The sequence below is a fragment of the Pholcus phalangioides genome, unplaced genomic scaffold, assembly GCF_987345545.1.
Source record: "Pholcus phalangioides strain wild (caught in Gottingen) unplaced genomic scaffold, Ppha-v1.0 ptg000007l_1, whole genome shotgun sequence".
Taxonomy (NCBI): domain Eukaryota; kingdom Metazoa; phylum Arthropoda; class Arachnida; order Araneae; family Pholcidae; genus Pholcus; species Pholcus phalangioides.
In genome coordinates this window covers 43,704,401-43,724,511 of record NW_028301600.1, presented here as the reverse complement: position 1 = coordinate 43,724,511, position 20,111 = coordinate 43,704,401, and the positions used below count along the sequence as shown (strand labels likewise).

General features: G+C 33.3%; 1 protein-coding gene across 1 annotated transcript in view; it reads left to right on the top strand.

Annotated features, from left to right (window-relative positions):
• Nucleotides 1-20,111, top strand: part of Usp12-46 (Ubiquitin-specific protease 12/46) — a 41,236-nt gene that overhangs the window by 9,202 nt on the left and 11,923 nt on the right. The window contains exons 3-6 of the mRNA XM_089233296.1: nt 3,383-3,599; nt 15,309-15,389; nt 16,560-16,717; nt 19,945-20,105. Of these exons, the coding sequence (XP_089089422.1) occupies nt 3,383-3,599; nt 15,309-15,389; nt 16,560-16,717; nt 19,945-20,105 (617 nt within the window). The remainder of the gene's footprint in view (nt 1-3,382; nt 3,600-15,308; nt 15,390-16,559; nt 16,718-19,944; nt 20,106-20,111) is intronic.

Below are 20,111 nucleotides of genomic sequence, written 5' to 3'. Positions count from 1 at the left end.
TGTATAAAAAACCCTACTTTTAGGGAAAAATATATTCCCAAAAAATTTACCTGAAAGAAAACAGTTGCTTTTGTTTTAAATCCCAGAAATTATGTCACAAGTATAATGTAAATTGTTGCCATTGCATCAAATCACAAAAAGATTCATTTTTTGGGGGGAGAGACAAAATTCGTCAAACAGCTAGTGTCAATGTGGCCTTCCAATGAGATGACTTGTGTCATATGGAGGATGACTTGTGTCAATTGAGATGGCTTTGATCATATGGAGCGTTGAGAAACCAAGTGGTGCAAGTCCAAATTTGGTTGATGTGCACTTAGTTACATAAAATGACTAGGAATTTTGATGCTCACTTAGAAATGAAGTGGTGCAAGTTCAAGCTGATAAAATAACCATACCCATGGTAACAATGTAATTTTCCTGAAACAATAATTGCTAGTAATTTCAAATGCAAATTTCTTTATCTTGAAAAAAATTTTCAAAGTAACTTGAATTCTTAACCCCCTATACGAACCATGTAATGTCCTGTTTTAGGCCCAATGACAATTTTTTGTTGGCGTGATTTGACTTGATTGTAGTAATGACAGGTAATTTAACCTGATTGGTGCTAATCAATGATGGCTTGCAAGATGACATGTTTTTTAAAAATTTTACTTTTATTAATGAAAAATCCCTATATTTTTCAAGAATCCCTTTTATATTTATTTTTGTATGGGATTTGATCCACCTAAAAACTTCCCTAATTCTCATTGTCCAAAGTTGGCAGCTATGTTATCATTTTTTTTTATTCTGGCTCATAGAAACAAATGGTAAACTTTTAATAGAAAACATGATAGAAAAGAGATGGTAAATCACCATGATTAAAATCATAGTTAAATTTGGAAAATTTTAATAGCCATTCTTTTTACATGTTTCTAGGTGTATGGCATCATTTTTTGTCTTTTTGATTTTTCTTTTTTGGATTCTTGTCATAAGCATATACACCAGAGCTTGAATAGGAATTTTGTAGTGTTGATACAGTTCTGGTAAATTTCACTTAGACTAGACCTACTCTTGATATACTATTTTGATGTATACTGTTATAAGAGGAAACTCCAAATATTTTCTCATTGTCAAAACTAAGTATAATGTCTTCCAAGAGGCGAGGAATTAGCCTCTGTATAATTTACTCTTGCATTCATTTCGTTTGGGATTATGTTTGTAACAGGGCTATTCATAATTTTTGCAAATTTGCTGTGGTCTCTTTGGTTTGAATATTATGTGTACTACTTACAGTAGAACCTGTATGCAACAGAACATCAAGACACTAAAATAGTATTTTGTTTCAGACAGATTTCCATTATACAAAGGTGCACATCAAGGCACTAAATCATTGATGGGACTATGTTTTTGTTCTGTTAAAGACATGTTTCCGTCGCACACAGTGTCCATTTTAGACAGATTGCACTGTATTTTATGTACTCAGTTTAATTATACAGTTGTGAAAAAATATCTAATGTTTTGAAAGAGAATTTTTATAATGTACTTTCTATAGAGATGCGTTCAAACTAAATATTTAGAGCAACAGCACCGAGTTTATATATCCCAGCAACTGAATACTTAATACTTGTAAAAAGTGTCAGTGATACTTTTTAAATTGTATTTCAGAAATTGTGCACCGGTAAATATTAGTTTTTCTCATATTTAAATATTTATCACATGAATTGAAATACACTGCTCAAAACAATTAGGGGAGCAAGCAAAAAAGTGAAGAAAACCGTGCGAGACAGCCACGTATTGGCATACAATGGATAGTACACACGTATCAATGCACAATACAGAAAAAAGACGTAAAAAAATTTGGAATTAAGCTTTAATTCTTTGAAAATATGGAAAAAACATGAAAAGATGATTTAGAGCAACAATTTGGTTACATGTAAACGATAAAAAAAAATACTGTTTAGACATGATGCATGAGTTTTAATAGGGCGTGTAGTCTCCTCGAACAGCTAAGACTGCTGCACACCTGTTTGCCATGGATGCGATGAGGTTATCGATCAGACTTTGGGGAATACTGTTCCACTCCTCAAGAAGTGCAATCTGCAAGTCTTGGACAGTAACAGGCGGCCTTGGTCGCGCAGCAATGCGTCGTCAGGGGATTCAGGTCAGGGGAGCATGCTGGCCATTCCATACGATGTATTGTATCAGCTTCAAGCATGTTCTCCACCAGATGAGCTCTATGCGGTCGGGCATTATCATCCTGGAAAACAAAGGAATCTCCAATGGCTCCAGCGTAAGGGATGACATGAGGTCGCAGTATCTCGTCTGCATACCTTCGGGTCGTCAAAGTGCCATTCCGAATGATATGCAGGTCCGTACGTCTGCCTATGCTGATTCCACCCCATACCATCCAACCAGTTCGTCTGTATTGTGACCTTTCTTGAACGAATGCGGGGTTATTTCGAGTGCCCCTGTCCCTCCATACCAGAACACGTCGGGTGTCACACTCCAGACTGAATCGGGACTCGTCTGTAAACAGCACTTGGCTCCAATCATGTTGCTCCCAATCTCGATGTTCAGCAGCCCATCTTCTTCGGGCCGCACAGTGGCGTGGGGTCAACGGAATGCAGACCATTGGCCTACGTGCATAGAGCCCTCCCTCATGAAGCCGATTACGTACTGTTTGGCTGGACACCCTTCGTCCTGTTGCCAAGAGCAACCGTCTTTGCTGCTGCGTAACATTCTCTGTTCTGTTTCGACGGGCTGTTAACCGTATATACCGGTCATCAGTTGCTGTAGTGGCGCATGGCCGACCTTGCCCTGGTCGACGTCTAACATTTCCTGTTTCTTGGAATCATTCCACAGCCTTGCAACAACACTTCTGGCGACTCCAACAGCGTCCCCGGCACTATGTTATGTTTGCCCGGATTCCAGTCTGCCTATAACGCGCCATGCCATGGATTCCGGTAAATCACGTTGAGACATCCTCAAGTCACCTTGTCTCAAAAAAACAATACTGCGCAATCGAATTTCACAGTTACGGCAGTAAAACAGACGTTTCTGCAACATCCCGATTTCTGCCCTTATCTCCTTTTTCTGGTTTTTGACGCCATGAACTTTGATTATGAAGTTTTCTTCTTCCGTTTCCTGCTAGGCTTTAAATTATGGATGATTCATTTTATGTTACTTATCGGTGTACATCTTTGCATAATTTTGTTAAAACCATGTGCTCCCCTAATTGTTTTGAGCGGTGTATGTTAATCTGGTGAAAGGTTCTACTTTATCGTTAATTCAATAAATCAAAATAAATCTGAATCATATATTTGTTTCTGAATTTGTTCTAAATTATTTCTTTTACAGTCATAATGAGTCATTAGTAATTGGTCACATTTCTTATTTCTTACAGTTTGGTAATACTTGCTATTGTAATTCAGTGCTTCAAGCTTTGTATTTCTGCAAGCCTTTTCGTGAAAAGGTTTTAGAATATAAAGCAAAGAATAAGAGAACTAAAGAAACATTATTGACGTGCTTAGCAGATCTTTTCTATAGCATAGCTACTCAGAAGAAAAAAACAGGCAACATTGCTCCAAAGAAGTTCATTGCTAGATTGAGGAAAGAAAATGGTATATTTCTTAATTATTTTTATATACCTCAATATTCATTTTATTTAGTGTTCTGAATAGCAGCCTATCATTCTCATAATTATCATTGCATAAAAGACAATTGAAAAATAATTCTTCATTTTAGTTTTTTTTAATTCTCACCTGTTTACAACTTTAAATTTAAAACTGCATTTGAAACTTAAAAATTCAGACTCCGGGGTTAAAAATGAGTCCAGATATTAAAATTTTCTGGATTTTGGATTGCATTATATCCATTTTGTAGCCTTTTTTCAAATTCTTCATTTCCTGGTTGTCTCCGAATTAATCTTTAACCTATAACTAGAGTATGGCATGCGTCAAGTTGCTGCACAACACATGAGCCACACTATACCAGTTGTGTCAAATACATCCACCATACCAGTTAAGGATTGATGATACAACAGACATCAGTAGAAAAAAAACATTCTTTTTCGTGCTCATTATATGATTTGTGTATTTCTTGGGATATCTGCTTATGTTCTCTTATATTTTAAAAAACATGATTTCATCAGTTATAAGGCAGTATAATTACTGCAGTTCTTTTTCTTTTTTCCGGATGGATCTTACTAACTAATAAAAACATCCAAACATTTTAAACTTGTTGACTAATGATCCCCAGTAGAAAACGAAAAAAAGTCATTTTATGTTTTGACTTAGCTGATAGAAAGAGCTGCAACAGACATTTGACTTGATGTGGTCCTGAAAAAAGTTGATCCTGAAAAAAGGTCCTGAAAAAGATTTAGGAATCCTGTCCCATGAATGGGGTTGAAGATGTTTGGTTGAATATATAATGTTTAAGAAAATAAAGTTATGAGCAACACCCTGACAAATGCCCTGATTGTTGGTTTGGAAATCAGTCCTGGCTTGTAATGGTACAAATAAGTTTTTTGTGTAAGATTGCTTCTCTGATTGAAATAGTGAGTTTTTGATAGATATAACATGAGGATAGACACTGAACATTCATTGAGAACCTACAAATATGCAAAAATTACTTTTTATTCAAACTATTTTAGATTATCCCTGGATAATCAAGGTTCTAAGTTCTAATGTACAGAGGTTCCTCTGAGGTGCTATAGTGCATATTTCTGGGTGCATTTCTATAGTGCGTTTTCTGGGTATTTGATAGGCTATAGCGCATCAAATACCCGGAATTTCAGAAAAGGACATACATAAAAATTTGTTTCATGTGTCCCAAGGAACGCATTCTTTCCTATTTCCAAAAAGAAAAAAAAAAAGTATAAAAAGAGAAAAACCTCTCTAACTTTTCTCCCCTTTTTCTACTGTCTATGATGATTGCCTAACCTTGAAAAATAGTTTTACTACCTTGAAGTGCAAATGAAGCATTTTACTGTACTGTATTATACAGTATTGATAATAATCTGCAGGTTGTTGAAGAATAAGATAAGATATCTAGTTGCGTCCCTAGATGAGGTAACCAAATGAACTATATACCTTATTTTCCCCCCCTAAGGGTTACATACTGGAAATTACGGTACTTTCGCATCTATCGATCAGCATTTAAAGACAATGTCTATACAGCATAAATTTGTTTCATTTCTATAAGATTGCAAATGTGAATTTTTTGAAAAATTGCAAACAATTTTTTGGACCGCTCATTTAAATTGTGAAAAAAATTTCAGCTTGTCGAGTGCATACATAAAAAAAAAAAATATGTAAAAAAAAACTCCACATTGAACATCCATACTGTCTCGTCATTATGCCATCGTCACCATTTCACATTGCAAAAATCAGGGATGTGTACGCAGAATCAGCCTTTGAAGGCAGCACAAGAATTTCTTTCACAGAAATTTTGGATCACTAACACTCAAAAATAATTTTAAATTAACAAATAGTGTAAGAATTTATTTTTTTCAATAAATTAATTTTTGATCTTGGGGGGTCACAGGGAAAGGCTGCCCATGCCCTCCTCGATTTCGCCTTCAGTGAAAATCTGGGCTCAGGGTTTGGAACCTGAGATTGCACAGTGGTAATAGAGTAAATGAAATTTTCTGACGTTTTCCAACTTTGAGTCAGCTATCCCTTTGAAAAAAGGCTCTGTTGCCACAATGATCACACAAGACCTTCAATGCAAATATGTATACATTAAATTTCAAATCCACACTTTAGCAATTTGGGGGACAAATGTCACCACCTACCAGGGTTCCCCCTGACTTTTTATCAATTGTAACAATTTGGCTAATAAGATGGAAAAAGTTGTAGCCAAATGAGAGAGAACCTTAGTCAAAATTGCATCATATTTAATTCTCAAGAATTCAAGATTTTTTTTGCTACCCACAATTCAAAAGTATTTTTGAAATTGAATTGTTGCCTGCTGAGACCATTAACAAACAGTAATACTGTTATTTGTATTTTTTACATTTATTTTGTTCCGCAATGGTGTTTTAATGAGGTTCATGGTACTGAGGGAAGGACTATCATTGTGCAAGTAAAGGGTTCAAACACTAAGTTGTTTTTTGCATGTAGGCTCTTGGGGGTATGGTCAACTAGTCACTCTTCTAGACGAGGTTGATTGCCCTTGTCATGTCAACCCTCCACCCTCCTCTAGAACCATTGTGAAAGTAGCTGAACATTGTTCGTGATTGGCCAACAAAAATGTCACTTTTGGATTTTTTGCACATGCGTCAAATGGTCGATTTGACCATTAAAAGACCGAATGGACACTCGTGATTTGTTGAATTCAATCTTTTATTTATTTGCAAAATGAAACATTTTGTTGCGATTTGATGCAATGGTGATCAGCAGCACGAACCCTGCTGAACACAAAACATGCCAAATGCTGCACGCATACAAGCACACTGGTAAGTTTCACCAACACAAATCTGACATGACTCCCATATTCTGGTGTGAATATATGCGGCAGTTAAATGGTGGTAGACCACAGTTATAGGTCCACTAGGGGGGGGGGGGAAGAAAATCATTCAACCAGGAAATTGCTTCACAAAGATTTATATGAATAGAGAGAGGGAATTAGAAGATAAGCATCAGAATCATTTGCTTTAAATTTAATCAGAAGATATTATTGAAAGAGCAAAGGTTTTCCAAAATGGAAAATCAGTCGGAAGAGAATTTATAGATAGGTCATTCTATTTCAAATCACCCAGCAAAATGACACCCATGGTCACAGATTTTGATAATTTTTCTTTATTTGTTGCTTTCACCATCCTTACTAACCATGTGAAATATTATTTGCATATGTCTAAAACTTTTTGAGAAAAGGAATGTTGACATTTATCAAAAAATGACGAAGATGACTTTTCCGAGGATCGATTTTTAAGAGGTATTGTTTGAGAAAATAAATCATAACTTTTTCAATTTTCAATATATTCAAGTGAAATTTTCACTAAAATGTTTACCAAAACATACAAAATATGAATAAAAATAATTCATACACTTACGTTTGAAATTTATATGCAAAAAATTATGTTAACTTTGTTTTTATGGAATTTTTTTGAGAGAAAAATACAATGTTTCTAACATATTTTTGGACCAGAGGCACAGCAGTTACCAAAACAACTTTTATTTTAAATTTCTCCTAAATATATGAAGTGAAAGACTTGGCAATGGTTTTTTGACCGTTAATATATTTATTATGGCTCGCAACACAAAATTCATCGAAATAAGGCTGGGTCGCTCCTATTTCAAATCATTCAACTAGATACTGAAATGAAAACCATCATCTCAGATTTCAATTATTATTTTTTTGTTTATTGCTTTTACCATCTTTGTTGACCATGAAAAATTTCATTTACATATGTTAAAAACTTTTTATGAGAAAAAATGTTTTCTAATGCCACGAATGATGTCTCTAATGCTAACCATTCAAGCAATATTGTATATATATGAAAATATATCATAACTTTGCAAATTTTCAATTCATTCAAATGATATTTACACTAAATATGCTCACAAAAAAATGCAGATTATGACCTAAAAATTTAAACTTTATTACAAAAAAATCATTAAAATTTAATTTGATTTTTTTTGTAATTAATTTTTCAAACATTTTCTTTTGGATGCGCAGCATGAATTTTCTAATTTTTTTAAAATTTAATCCTATTAATGTACAGACAGATTAATATATTTGACAGTTAATACATTTGAATCACAAAACACAATTGTACTTACATGACTACATTAATTATATTTGTACATTTTGACTTGATTCACTCTTAACAAAAAAAAATTTTAAGTTCTCTTTCTTTTATATTTATTCACGATATTCACTAAGTAAAGTTTCATGAGTTGATGCAATAATTCAAAAGCATTTAATAAATTTTAAAATTCAAGGACTAAATAAATTCATGAAATAGTTAGAAATGTTGATGAAAGGTTGGTGGAAATTGGTTGTATTATCAGGTTTGTGGTTGATTGTAAGATCATTGTAAAGGTTGGTGGAAAAAAAAAGGTTTTTGGTTTAAATTCATACTTAGATTAAATTCATTTATTGTTGAATAAAATCATTTTAAATTTAACCTTCATGTTGAAAAGATACTTAGAAAAGTGTTCAAATTCCAAATAATTAAAATTACTTTGATTAATCACTTTAATTGATCTATAAATATTTCTTATGATGCAACAAAGCCAAACTTTTGCAATATAATAATATATTTTTGCTTAAATAATTATTTTGTATTCGATAAATACAGATATTGTTAAACATATACATATAGATGTATTTTTAAGTTATTTTTAACATGCTTAGTTATAAAATTATTTTTTCAAATCTGATAATCAAAAGATTATTACTTTGGTTAGTAGAACATATATTTTATAAACATATATTTAATTTATATGATAAATATGAAATAGTTACACTTGTGTGAAAAAATTCTACATTATAATATTTTTGAAGTCTTTTAAGAATAAAAATATAGGCCTATTCTTTTTTTCCAAGTAATAATAAAAAATTGCTGATGAATAGCTAGAACATGAGGTATCAAATCACAAAAAATAAAATAATTATCTGATACAACCTGATTGTTGTAGCTGAGGCCTATGGAAGAGAGTAGAACTACAACGTAATGTATATAGTGCCTGGTGGTGATATATTAGATGTGATGTTTCTTGTTGTGATGATGGTTATAACAATAATAATAGTGTCTGTGAAGAAATAAACTATGACACACTGGTCTTTGTCTTTTAGAGGGCAGCTGGTGTCTTATTTGATCATGAGACTATCATCCCAGCAAGTGATGATAAAGTCACCTCTGCTGCTTCATGGAGAAAACTAAAACAAAAGCTTTAGAACGCAACTGCCCCCACATACAAATGATGCTAGTCTCATTTATGATCTTGCGGAAGACAATGTGTTACATAGAGTAACCTAATCCAGGGTTGGCAAATGCGATTAAAATTAACTTGAAGTGAAAAGTTTTTCTTATGATAACAATTTCCATTTTAGCTAAATATTTTACATCATTTTGTAATCCAAAGTAAAATGTCAGAAAAGACACTTCTTGAAATTTGTAGTGTTGGAAAAGAAACTGGATCTGACTGTCATAAAAAGTGTATGTAAAAGTGGAAAATCTATTGCCCATTACATCATTGGACCCATTAGACATCAATCTTTTGATCTTGGGGAGTGGAGTAGTGAGTTCTGAACTTTTATCTACTGTGTGTGAGCATCATAGCTTTTTCTTAAAGAAGTATGAAACATACCAGAAAGCATGATTTAATCCTTTTAAATGTCATAAGAAAAAATAAAAGGTTTAAGAATAGTAAACTTGTACTTTTCACAGAAAATAAATGCAATAGATAATTGTACAAAATCTATTCCAGGGCAAAAAATATGTCATGCTTGTAAAGATAAAGTGAATAAACACATCAATAAATTAGGTGAAGAAACTGAATACTGTAAAGAGATGAACAGTGGTAGTGATGTAGAGATTAATAACTTGGAAATGTCAATTTCTAAACAAGAAGCGCTTGAAGAAATAAATTCATCTCTACAAAACATAGGAGAGTCAGCAATTAAACTTCATGGAGTAGCTTCACAGTGCAGGTCAAACTATGCCAAGAGAAAAATTGAATCTGCCTGTAACACTTTAAAATCAAAGGTTTGTAAAGTTTCTGAAGAATCACCAGAAATTAAATTTCAAAGCACACTTAATGAAGATATTAAACAGAAAGCAAATGATATAGATATTTTGATAGAGTTGATTAAAAAAATACTCAATTAAACCATCACAACAAGGGAAAAACTGCAAATTTTAACTCTGGCCCCTGCTTCATGGAACAAGGAAAAAATCTGAAGAGTTCAATGTCACTGAATATGCTGTGCAAAAAGCACGACAGCTTTTAAGAGACAAGGGCATAATAGCTTTGTCTGAACCTAAAAAAGGGCATTCCCTGGATAAAAATGTAATATATACTGTCATAGACTTTTACCAATGTGATGAATACTCACAAATTATGCCAGGGTCAAAGGATAAAGTGAGAATTGGAAAAAATTTATACAAACAAAAACGATTTTTATTGATAAACCTAAATGAGCTTTATTCAGCTTTTAAGTTGGAACATCCAGATCTAAAAAATAGGTTTGTCAAAGTTCTGCATGCTGCGACCCAAATGGTGTGTGCTGGCAGGTTCTTCTGGTATGCATTCTGTTTGTGTGTGCATCATTCGCCAGAATGTAATACTGTTGCTCCATGCTTTCTCAATAGAATAGACTTATCATAACTTGATTGTTCAATTAGTGTGCTCTATAAATAACCAAGATTGTATGCTTCGCCATTGCTCCAAGTGTCCATCAAATGAAAGTCTGAAATGCTTCATAAAAGAAAAATTTGAAGAATGGGATCCTGATGATCAAGTAACATATAACTCTTGGATATCCACTGATAGGACTGAACAAGTTCAGTTCACTGTGACTTTAGAAGAGAACTTGGAAAAGTTGATGAAAAAGCCTTGAAATACTTGTACCACACTCATTCATAACCAAATCCCAAGCCAGATATTTAAAGGAAAAGAAAGTTAATCTGAAAACTGATGAGGCTATTGTCTTACTTGACTTCAGTGAAAATTACTCATTTGCATCCAGGATGAAGCACAGGATTACCATTGGAGACAACAGTTCTCTCCATCCAGCTGTACTTTATAATCATACAGCAAATGGTGAAGATCCAGTCATTTCAAGTTTTTGCATAATATCAGATGATTTAGAGCATGATGTTGCTTTTGTCCACGAAACACAAAAAATAATTGCAAAATACATCAAAGAAACATTTCCGAGCATAAAAAACATTCATTGCTTTAGTGATGGGTATGCAGCCCAATATAAAAATTGTAAAAATTGTATCAATCTCTGTAATCACAAAACTGAATTCATGTTAACAGCCAAATGTTCATTTTTTGCCACAAGTCATGGCAAATCTCCTTGTGATGGTATTGGTGGCACTGTAAAACGCTTAGTTAAAAAAGCAAGTCTTCAGATGTGTCCTGGAAATGCCATTGATTCAGCTGAAAAATTTTTTCTTTTTGCAGAACAAAAATTGAAAACATTAAATTCCAGATGATTACAAAAGAAATGCTAGCGGAAGCCTGGAATCAGTTAGAGATTTGTTTCGCAAAAGCAAAAACAATCCCTTGCACACATAGCTTTTACCACTTTACACCACTATCAGAAGATGCCATTGGAACAAAAATAATTAGTTTTGATGAAAACTTTTGCACTATCTTTAATTTCTCAGACAAACAACCATCAGTGAGGATGTCACATATCAGTGTGCATAACTATATTGCTTGTACTTATGATCATCTCATTGGTTTTTCGGTATAGTTTTATCTAAACATGAAGATGAAGGTGACGTTAAAGTTGAATTCTTACATCCCAATGGCCCTTCTAGATCTTTTCACTGGCCTTCTAAAGAAAATATCAGTTTTATTCCATTGTGTAACATAATTGCTTCCGGCAATTTTCCAATGACAATGAGATCGGGAAGAGTATACTATTTTCCCGAGAAGGACATGAATTCTATTAATCATCAATGTACAGTGCTGTTGAAAAAAACCCTCATCATTGTAAATGAAAAAGCAAAGGTGAGCCATTGTTTTTTATTATAAAAACAAAAATTATATTTAAATTTTTTGTGATCTGATTTTTTAATGCAACGGTTTAAATTTTTTTCTAGTTATAATCTGCATTTTTTTGTTAGCATATTCAGTGTAAATATCATTTGAATGAATTGAAAATTTGCAAAGTTATGATATATTTTCATATATAAACATCACAAATCCAACTACCTGTGCCACTCATTGCCTTCCTATCTCAAAACAAATCCCTCAAAATTTTGGAATTTTCTCCGCCCCAAATCAGCAGGTACCTCTTCGCTCAAAACTTCCAACTCGGACCTATTTAACCGGGCCTTCTTGTCTGTTTTTTCCTCTGATCCTACACCCCCCCCCCCCAATACGTCTGTTTGATTCACAACTCCTGTCCCATCTCCTTTTCTAAAGCCGGTCTCCTGAATCTTCTAAAAAAACTAAAACCCCCACTCTACTGGCCCAGATGGGTTCCCCAATCATATCCTAAAATTCTGCGCTGATGAAATTTGCAACTATCTCCTCATTATATTCAACGTTCTCACTGAATACTTCTAATCTACCCAATGACCGGAAAATTAATAAGATAATTCCCATCCATAAATCTGGTTCTGTCCCACCCTCTCAATTTTAGACCTATTGCAATCACCTCCTCTTGCTGCAAGCTCTTAGAACACATAATTGCCAAGAATATCCATACCCACCTCGATTCGATTAACTTTTTCTTCCCTAACCAACATGGATTTCGATCATCGTTATCAGTATCTACCCAATTAACACTTTTCATACATGACTTAACAGACTCCATTGATAAAAACCTCCAATCCGACATAATTTTCCTAGATTTTTCCAAAGCATTTGACAGGGTGCCCCACAATAAACTTCTAAAACTTTCATACCTTGGACTAAATGTTCAACTGCTGAAATGGGTGGAGGCCTTCCTTATTAACCGTAGCCAGTTTGTCTCGTACAAGAGCCAGAACTCTCCCTTTCTTCTTGTCAAATCTGGTACACCCCAGGGCTCAGTCCTCTCGTCAATATTTCTAATTCAGTCCTTAGTCAATATTTCTAATTTACATAAATGATCTACCCGACTCCATAAACTGCCGCATCAGACTCTTCGCTGATGACTGTGTCATCTATAAAACAGTTTCCAATCTTTCTGACCAAGAATCTCTCCAATACAACCTTAACATTATTTCTAAATGGTGCTCAACCTGGGAATTACCCCTCAATTTCGCAAAAACTGTTTTTATGAAAGTTACCCGTAAACGAATCCCCCATGAATTCCCCTATTCTATAAATGACTCTTTGATCTCTGAGGTTTCCCATTATAAATACCTGGGCATTATAATCTCTTCCGATCTCCGCTGGAACCTTCATGGTGATTATATCTTTAATAAATGTCTCCAAAAACTCTTTTTCCTTCGCTGTAACCTAAAATACTCCATTCGTCATGTTCGTCACTTGTGCTACCAAACATATATTCTCCCTGCCCTCTCCTATGCCTGTGAAGCCTGGGATCCCCACACCCAAACCAACATAGACAAATTAGAATCTATCCAAAATAAGTCCACTCGTTTCATTTTTAACTGTTGGTCTTCATCTGTCTCCATAACGGAACTCAAGCGACAACTCAATATCCAACCGCTCTCCTCTCTTCGACTTATCTCTCGTTTAACTTTTCTTTACAAAATCCTTCATGGGTTTTTTAATATTGACACCTCCAATATTCTAATCAAACCTTCTCATTTCTCTGTTAGACTCAATCATTCAAAAAATTACAGCCCATCTTTGCCTCTTCAGATTGTCACAAATTTAGCTTTTTCCCAAGAACTATTATCGACTGGAACAACCTACCATCAAATATTGTAGATTGCACCACGATTTCCGAATTCTCTCGTACCATTGATCGTCACTTTCGCCATATATAATTCCGCATCCTCTTGTATAGGCCTCGGCCAATCAATATTGAATAAATAAAATAAACAATATTGCTTGAATGGTTAGCATTAGAGACGTCATTCGTTGTGTTAGAAAAATTTTTTTCTCCCAAAAAGTTTTTGACATAAGTACATGAAATTTTTCATGGTCAACAAGGATGGCAAAAGCAATAAACAAAAAAAAAAAATAATTGAAATCTGAGATGATGGTTTTCATTTCAGTATCTAGTTGAATGATTTGAAATAGAAGCGATGAATTTATAGCCTTATTTCGATGAATTTTGTGTTGCGAGCCAGAATAAATATATTAACGGTCAAAAAACCATTATTTGTTTGCCCAGTCTTTCACTTCATATATTTTCAAATAAAAGTTGTTTTGGTAACTGCTGTGCCTGTTTTTTTTCTCAAAAAGTTTTAGACATATGCAAATAATATTTCACATGGTTAGTAAGGATGGTGAAAGCAACAAATAAAAAAAAATTATCAAAATCTGTAACTATGGGTGTCATGGCTGGGTGATTTACATGGAATGACCCAGATTGATTTATTGGCAAATATATAAATGTGCCTAATTTAATTATATTTTAGATTTATTATATGTATTAAATTCCATATGTTAAATTCTCAGCATTAATGCGTTTCTTTGCAAGCTTTCTCTACTAGTAGAACAATGATAGTAAAAGAATTTAGTTATAAGCTAGTATAAATTAGTCTTTTTTTTTATTTTTTTAAATGAACATTTGGATTTAACATGTTTTTAGAAATTAGTTATTTATTGGATTCACAGGGATACCAGTGAATGAAGGGGGGAGGGCATACTTTATTTTTTGAGAGTTACTCAGTTTCACTCAAGGATCCAGATTTTGCCGATAACATTTGTCCTGGGACCCAGGTAAATTAATAGTGCAGTGACATCTCTGAATGTATATGTTCAAGTTTGGTTTCTTTTCTTTAAATACCAGTTGTTTTTTTTTTAAATGATTAAAAAAGTTAATGAATGAAAATATCTTTTTTGTTAAAAAAAGTAAATTAATTTAATTTCTTAATGAGTTTTTAGACAACCAAGTCATTTAAAAAAAAAATGCAGATTGATTTTTATTCATTCGTAACTTTGTTGCATATCTTTTATACAAATACAACGCCCCAACAGGCAAAATGCCCAACAAGGTGGCTGGGAAAAAGATGCCCATAAAAATATGGATGTCATATATTTCAAAAATATATTGCAAATCAATTAAAAATACAATTAACAAATTATAATCAATATATACACATGATAAAATATTATACAATGCCCATAAAGAATACTTATGGTTGTCTTATTCTAAGTATGGATAGCTTCTCGATTTACCCCAACATGTTTATCGTATTTCTTTTTAAACGTGTGAATTGTGTTACAATTTACTACCTCCGGGAGTAAGCTATTCCATTTATTAACAACCCTATTAGAGAAAAATTCCCTGCGACACCATAGCCTTGCATTGTCCCTCGCCTATCGATACTGGTGTCCCCTTGTAAAAGCAGTTGATTGGCAGTGTACTAAAAGTTCATGGTCCATCCTATTCATCCCATTGAAAATTTTGAACACTAAAAAAATTCAAGTGGGTTATCATTCGGTTTACATATATGAATGTATTTGTTGATGATAAATGAATCATAATACTTTCTGTATATATTATTTTTTCAGAGGTATTTGATAATTACATGCAACAAGATGCACACGAGTTCCTGAATTACCTGCTTAACACTATAGCTGATATACTCCAAGGTAAAATATCTATTTCCTCTGTTGGCGTCTTTTTATTATAGATTGCTTCATAGAATAATTGAAAGATATTACATAGAATAACTGAAATCATTAATTATGAGTTGATTATTCAGAAAAAAAATCTTTTCAAGTACAATAAAATTTTAAATTTTAAATTATAAGTAATTTGGTTTACATGTGTTTTGCAAGACAAGCAGAAAAACTGATGTTGTTATGCAATATGAGTAATTTGTGTACCAAATCATTCTAGATTAGTGCTTGTCAAAAAGAGGCTTTGTGTATTTGCATTGTCTGTTGAGCATTACATGATCAGATCTAAGCCAAAGGTTCACTTCTCTCACCGCCTTAACGAATTCAGGGGGGGGGGGGGGGCAGGCCCAAGCATCTTACAGGACCGTTTTTATTTTAATGAAAAACAATTTTAAAAAAATGAATGCATATTAATGAAAGCTTTCAATAATTTCATACCCTTTGTTTGACTTGGGTCCCTTTCAAATTCTCGTGGGTTCATTTGCTGAGATGCCACTAACCACAAGAGTGGCAATCACATCACAAGCCCAATAATATAAAACAAATTAAACTGCATTTATCTTTGAAAAAATTTGTAGCTGGTGTGAGGAGATGGTTGTGAAAGGAATCATTTGACTTATCATTATTTTTTATGGGGAAGTTCAATTGTATATATGAGTGCTTTGTTAACAAATTATGCTCACAAACTGAAGTACTATTGTATAAAATTTCATTTTCCTGTAATCATTCATTCATAAAAATGTCATGAACATAAAATAATTTGTGCCTCATAATAAATGTTACAGCTGGAGTGACCTGATGATAGCTAAGTTGTAACATACCAATTTTTGGTTCAACAAGTTTGAGTTTGAAGCTCACTTTGAATATTGATATATTTGTCTAGCTGCTCAGAATCACGTTTAAAAGGGAGATTAAAAATCCAATCAACCCATTTAAATACATACAAAATAACTGAAATTTTATGAAATTAATGGATATACAAAAAAGGGGGTGTAGGTATTGTATTTTAACTTTTTTACTGCATTTTATAGAGAGGCTTATTCAAGGATTATTTAAGTAAAATTAAAATTTAGTTAAAAAGTTAATTAAAATTTATTATCTATAATAATAAATTTTAATCTTTTCCATTGTTTTTCCTAGCTGAGAAACAGCAGTGTAATGTCAAAGCAAAGCCGCTTGCTCAGAACGGCACAGAACAGCCAGTTCAGCAACAGTCATCTAAGCCAGAACCTACATGGGTACATGACATTTTCCAAGGGACACTAACAAATGAAACACGGTGCTTGAATTGTGAAACAGTATGTGTGCTTAAGATATATTTTTAAAGAAAATCTTTGTAGAAATATTTTTTTCTACATGAAAATTTCGCCTAAAACATTCCAGGACTAATGTTGCTGTTAAGTAACAAATAATAAAAATAACATTTAATATTCTTCAAACTGTAGCCACTATATTACATTTTGGGGCTTGACTGTATCAGTTGTTGAAAGAAGTTTCATGGTTATGTGAAAATATGTGTTGAGATACCATTGTAACATTTTTTGGAATGTCTTCCTACATCAAAAAATCATTGCCCTTTCATGATAGGTTTCAGTTTTAGAAAGAGATGGTTAGACTAGACCATATCAGAGAAGGGAGGATTTTTTGCTGTTTAGTCAAGAACTGCTAAACAGCAACAGTAGTGAGGGATTCTTCCATCATCATGCAAGATAAACCAGCAGTCTTTCTTTTAAAATTAAGTTCTAAACCAACGTACATACTTAGATGAAGACAACCATAATTTTTATGGGCAGTGTATTGTACATTACTGAAAGTTTTTTTTTGTGAAATATGCTTTTATTTTGGGTCACTGTATTTTTAGATATACAGAAAGATAAATGTGAAAGTATTTTTAACATCTATATTTTTATGGGAATTATATTTTATTGTATTTTTTCTTCTCAGTCACCACTTTGGTTATTTTTCCTATTGTGGTTCTTGAATTTATATTGTACCTGTCTAAGTAAAACTGCTGCATAATATTCTTTATTGATAGTCGGACCTGAAAAAATGAAGGAACAAAACTCTCTGTATATTGAGTCACTAAATCAGACTTTTTACACAATATCCAATGTTTGTGTACCAAATTGGTCAGCCAACATGCTTGTCATTGTCTATGCTTTTTCTGTGTTTGCAAAACTGTGAATATCACTCTGAAGTGGAGAATAAGATGTGCACATGCTTCCACTGATTATTCACAATGACCTCAGAACAGATTGCTACTACAAGAAGCTCACCTATAGAGGGGTTAGCACTGAAAACTCTCTGTGAGAGATTATTAAATGCTGCTGTGTTCTCAAAATTGACAGTAAGCTAATGATCATGGTGTAATAAAAATTATCAGATCTACGATGCAATGCTAAAAAAATGTGCTTGCTAGAATATCAACTGTTGCCAGAGGATGCACCCTAGAATTGTTTCTGGTTAGCCAGATAATTATCAATTTACATGCAAGCAACACATCTTTCAATATTTTCTTGTTTTTGTTTGAAGCGTGCAGACAAACCTCATACAAATATATATTTACATATGTCACTGTGCGGCGACATGTTTTACCTTCTTTATAACCTATCCGCTGTTTAAAATATATTTTGTATGTTTATTGATCATTGTAATCTCTAGTAAATAAGTAGCGTAAAATAACAAAAATACCTAGATATATTTTTGTAAGTAAGCAACAAAATATTTCTTTTTAGAGTTTTTTGGTCGTAATCCTCCACACTGGCCAGTACAAGTTGGAGGAAGCCAATCCGTGTCCATTCACCACGTGTTAAACATGGCTACTTACAGGCCGCACCATGAGAAGATGCAGATCGGACTTTAAGCCTCTACTCTTAGTCGATTCCTTCAAGTCCTCATAATAAAGCAATTAAAGGGTCTTCTCCTAGTTAACAAGTAAAGACTGTTCAGCAGCCTGATTAATGGCTTTCATTGATTTTGAGAAAGTGTTTGACTCTGTCTTCACATCTGTCGTTAAAGCTCTAGATGTAATGGGGGTAGAGAAGACTTACATCACACAATATCATCAAGAAAATATGTGACGAAGCAACTGCAACAATTTGTTTGGATAAAGGAAAAGCAAAGATTAAACTCGAAAAAGGAGTCAGATAGGGTGATACTATCTCACCAAAACTCTTTACCGCTGTTTTAGAAGTATTCAGAAAACTGGATTGGGATAAGAAAGGAATTAAAATAAATGGAGAATTTCTCAACCATTTGCATTTTGCAGACGACATTGTTGTTATCAGCAGTAATCCAGATGAACTAAAAGAAATGATACAAGAATTGACGAAGGCAAGTATTCAGGTGGGCTTGAAAATTAATCTGGAAAAGACTAAAGTTATGTTCAACCCCTTTGCATTGAAGAGGACAATCTTGCTCAACAACACAGACATAGAAGAAGTAGAAAGCTATGTATACCTGGGACAAAGACACACAAAGGAGCATGGAAAGATGTATGCTAGGCATCACAAGGAGAGACAGAAAACAAATCACTTGGATAAGAAACCACACAAAGGTATATGATATCATGGAAAAAATTAAACGTTCGAAATAGAAAGGGGCTGGAGATATTGCAAGAAGACAGGATAACAGATGGACCATGAGTATTCTAGATTGGTACCCCCATGGTGTTAAACGTTCAAGAAGGCGTCCCCACGCAAGATGGATTGACGAAATCAGGAAAGTGGCGGGAATCAACTGGATTGCTAAAGCATCGGACAGAGCAGAATGGAAAAATTTAGAGGAGACTTTCATCCAGCAGTGGATCGAAAATGGTTGTTGCTGATGATGATGATGATGATGAAGCAACAAAAATATTTTGGTGACATTAGTCATGTTTGTCAAAAATGATTCAAATTCACCCAAGATATAGTAGTGATAAAACTGTTCTGTCACATTCGACTTCACTAAAGTTATTAAAATCAAATGATTTATATATAAGCATCTTCCAGATAGTGAGCGGAACAAGAATAATACTAATCATTTTGAATTGCACCTTACAGAGTTCATGTGGCAGTGCTTGGGATGTGATAATGCTTTTGTTGCTATATACCAGTATAGTGATGGCAGAATTTATGATCTGCACTCCCCAAAAGTTAGGCACGCCTTCGTTCTTGTTGGTATCATCATGTAACTTGAGCAGATGAGTGTTCTTTGTATCCTGTTCTGTAAAACTATCCAATGTTTCTAATACTTGACACATTTAATTCCATTATTCTCTTTGAAAAAAAAAGTAAATTTAGCAAATTCACATGTAACAGTTTTAAATAATATACACATTCTGACCACTTAATTCAATATACATATTCAACTGTATTCCAGAGTTCTTGTTGATTTTTTAAATTAAAAATATTTTAAATCACTCTTTTTATCTTTTTTTTTTTTTTTTTTTCAAATAAAAATGTAACCATATATTTTTTTGCTTGGAATGACATTTGTTATCCTAAAGTCCTCCTATTTTGCAAAATTCAATTTTTTTTTTCAGGTTAGCAGCAAAGATGAAGATTTTTTAGACTTATCAGTGGATGTTAATCAGAATACATCAATTACTAGCTGTTTACGAGGATTCAGCAACACAGAAACTTTATGTAGCGAGCATAAATATTATTGTGAAAACTGTTGTAGCAAACAGGAAGCTCAAAAAAGGTACAA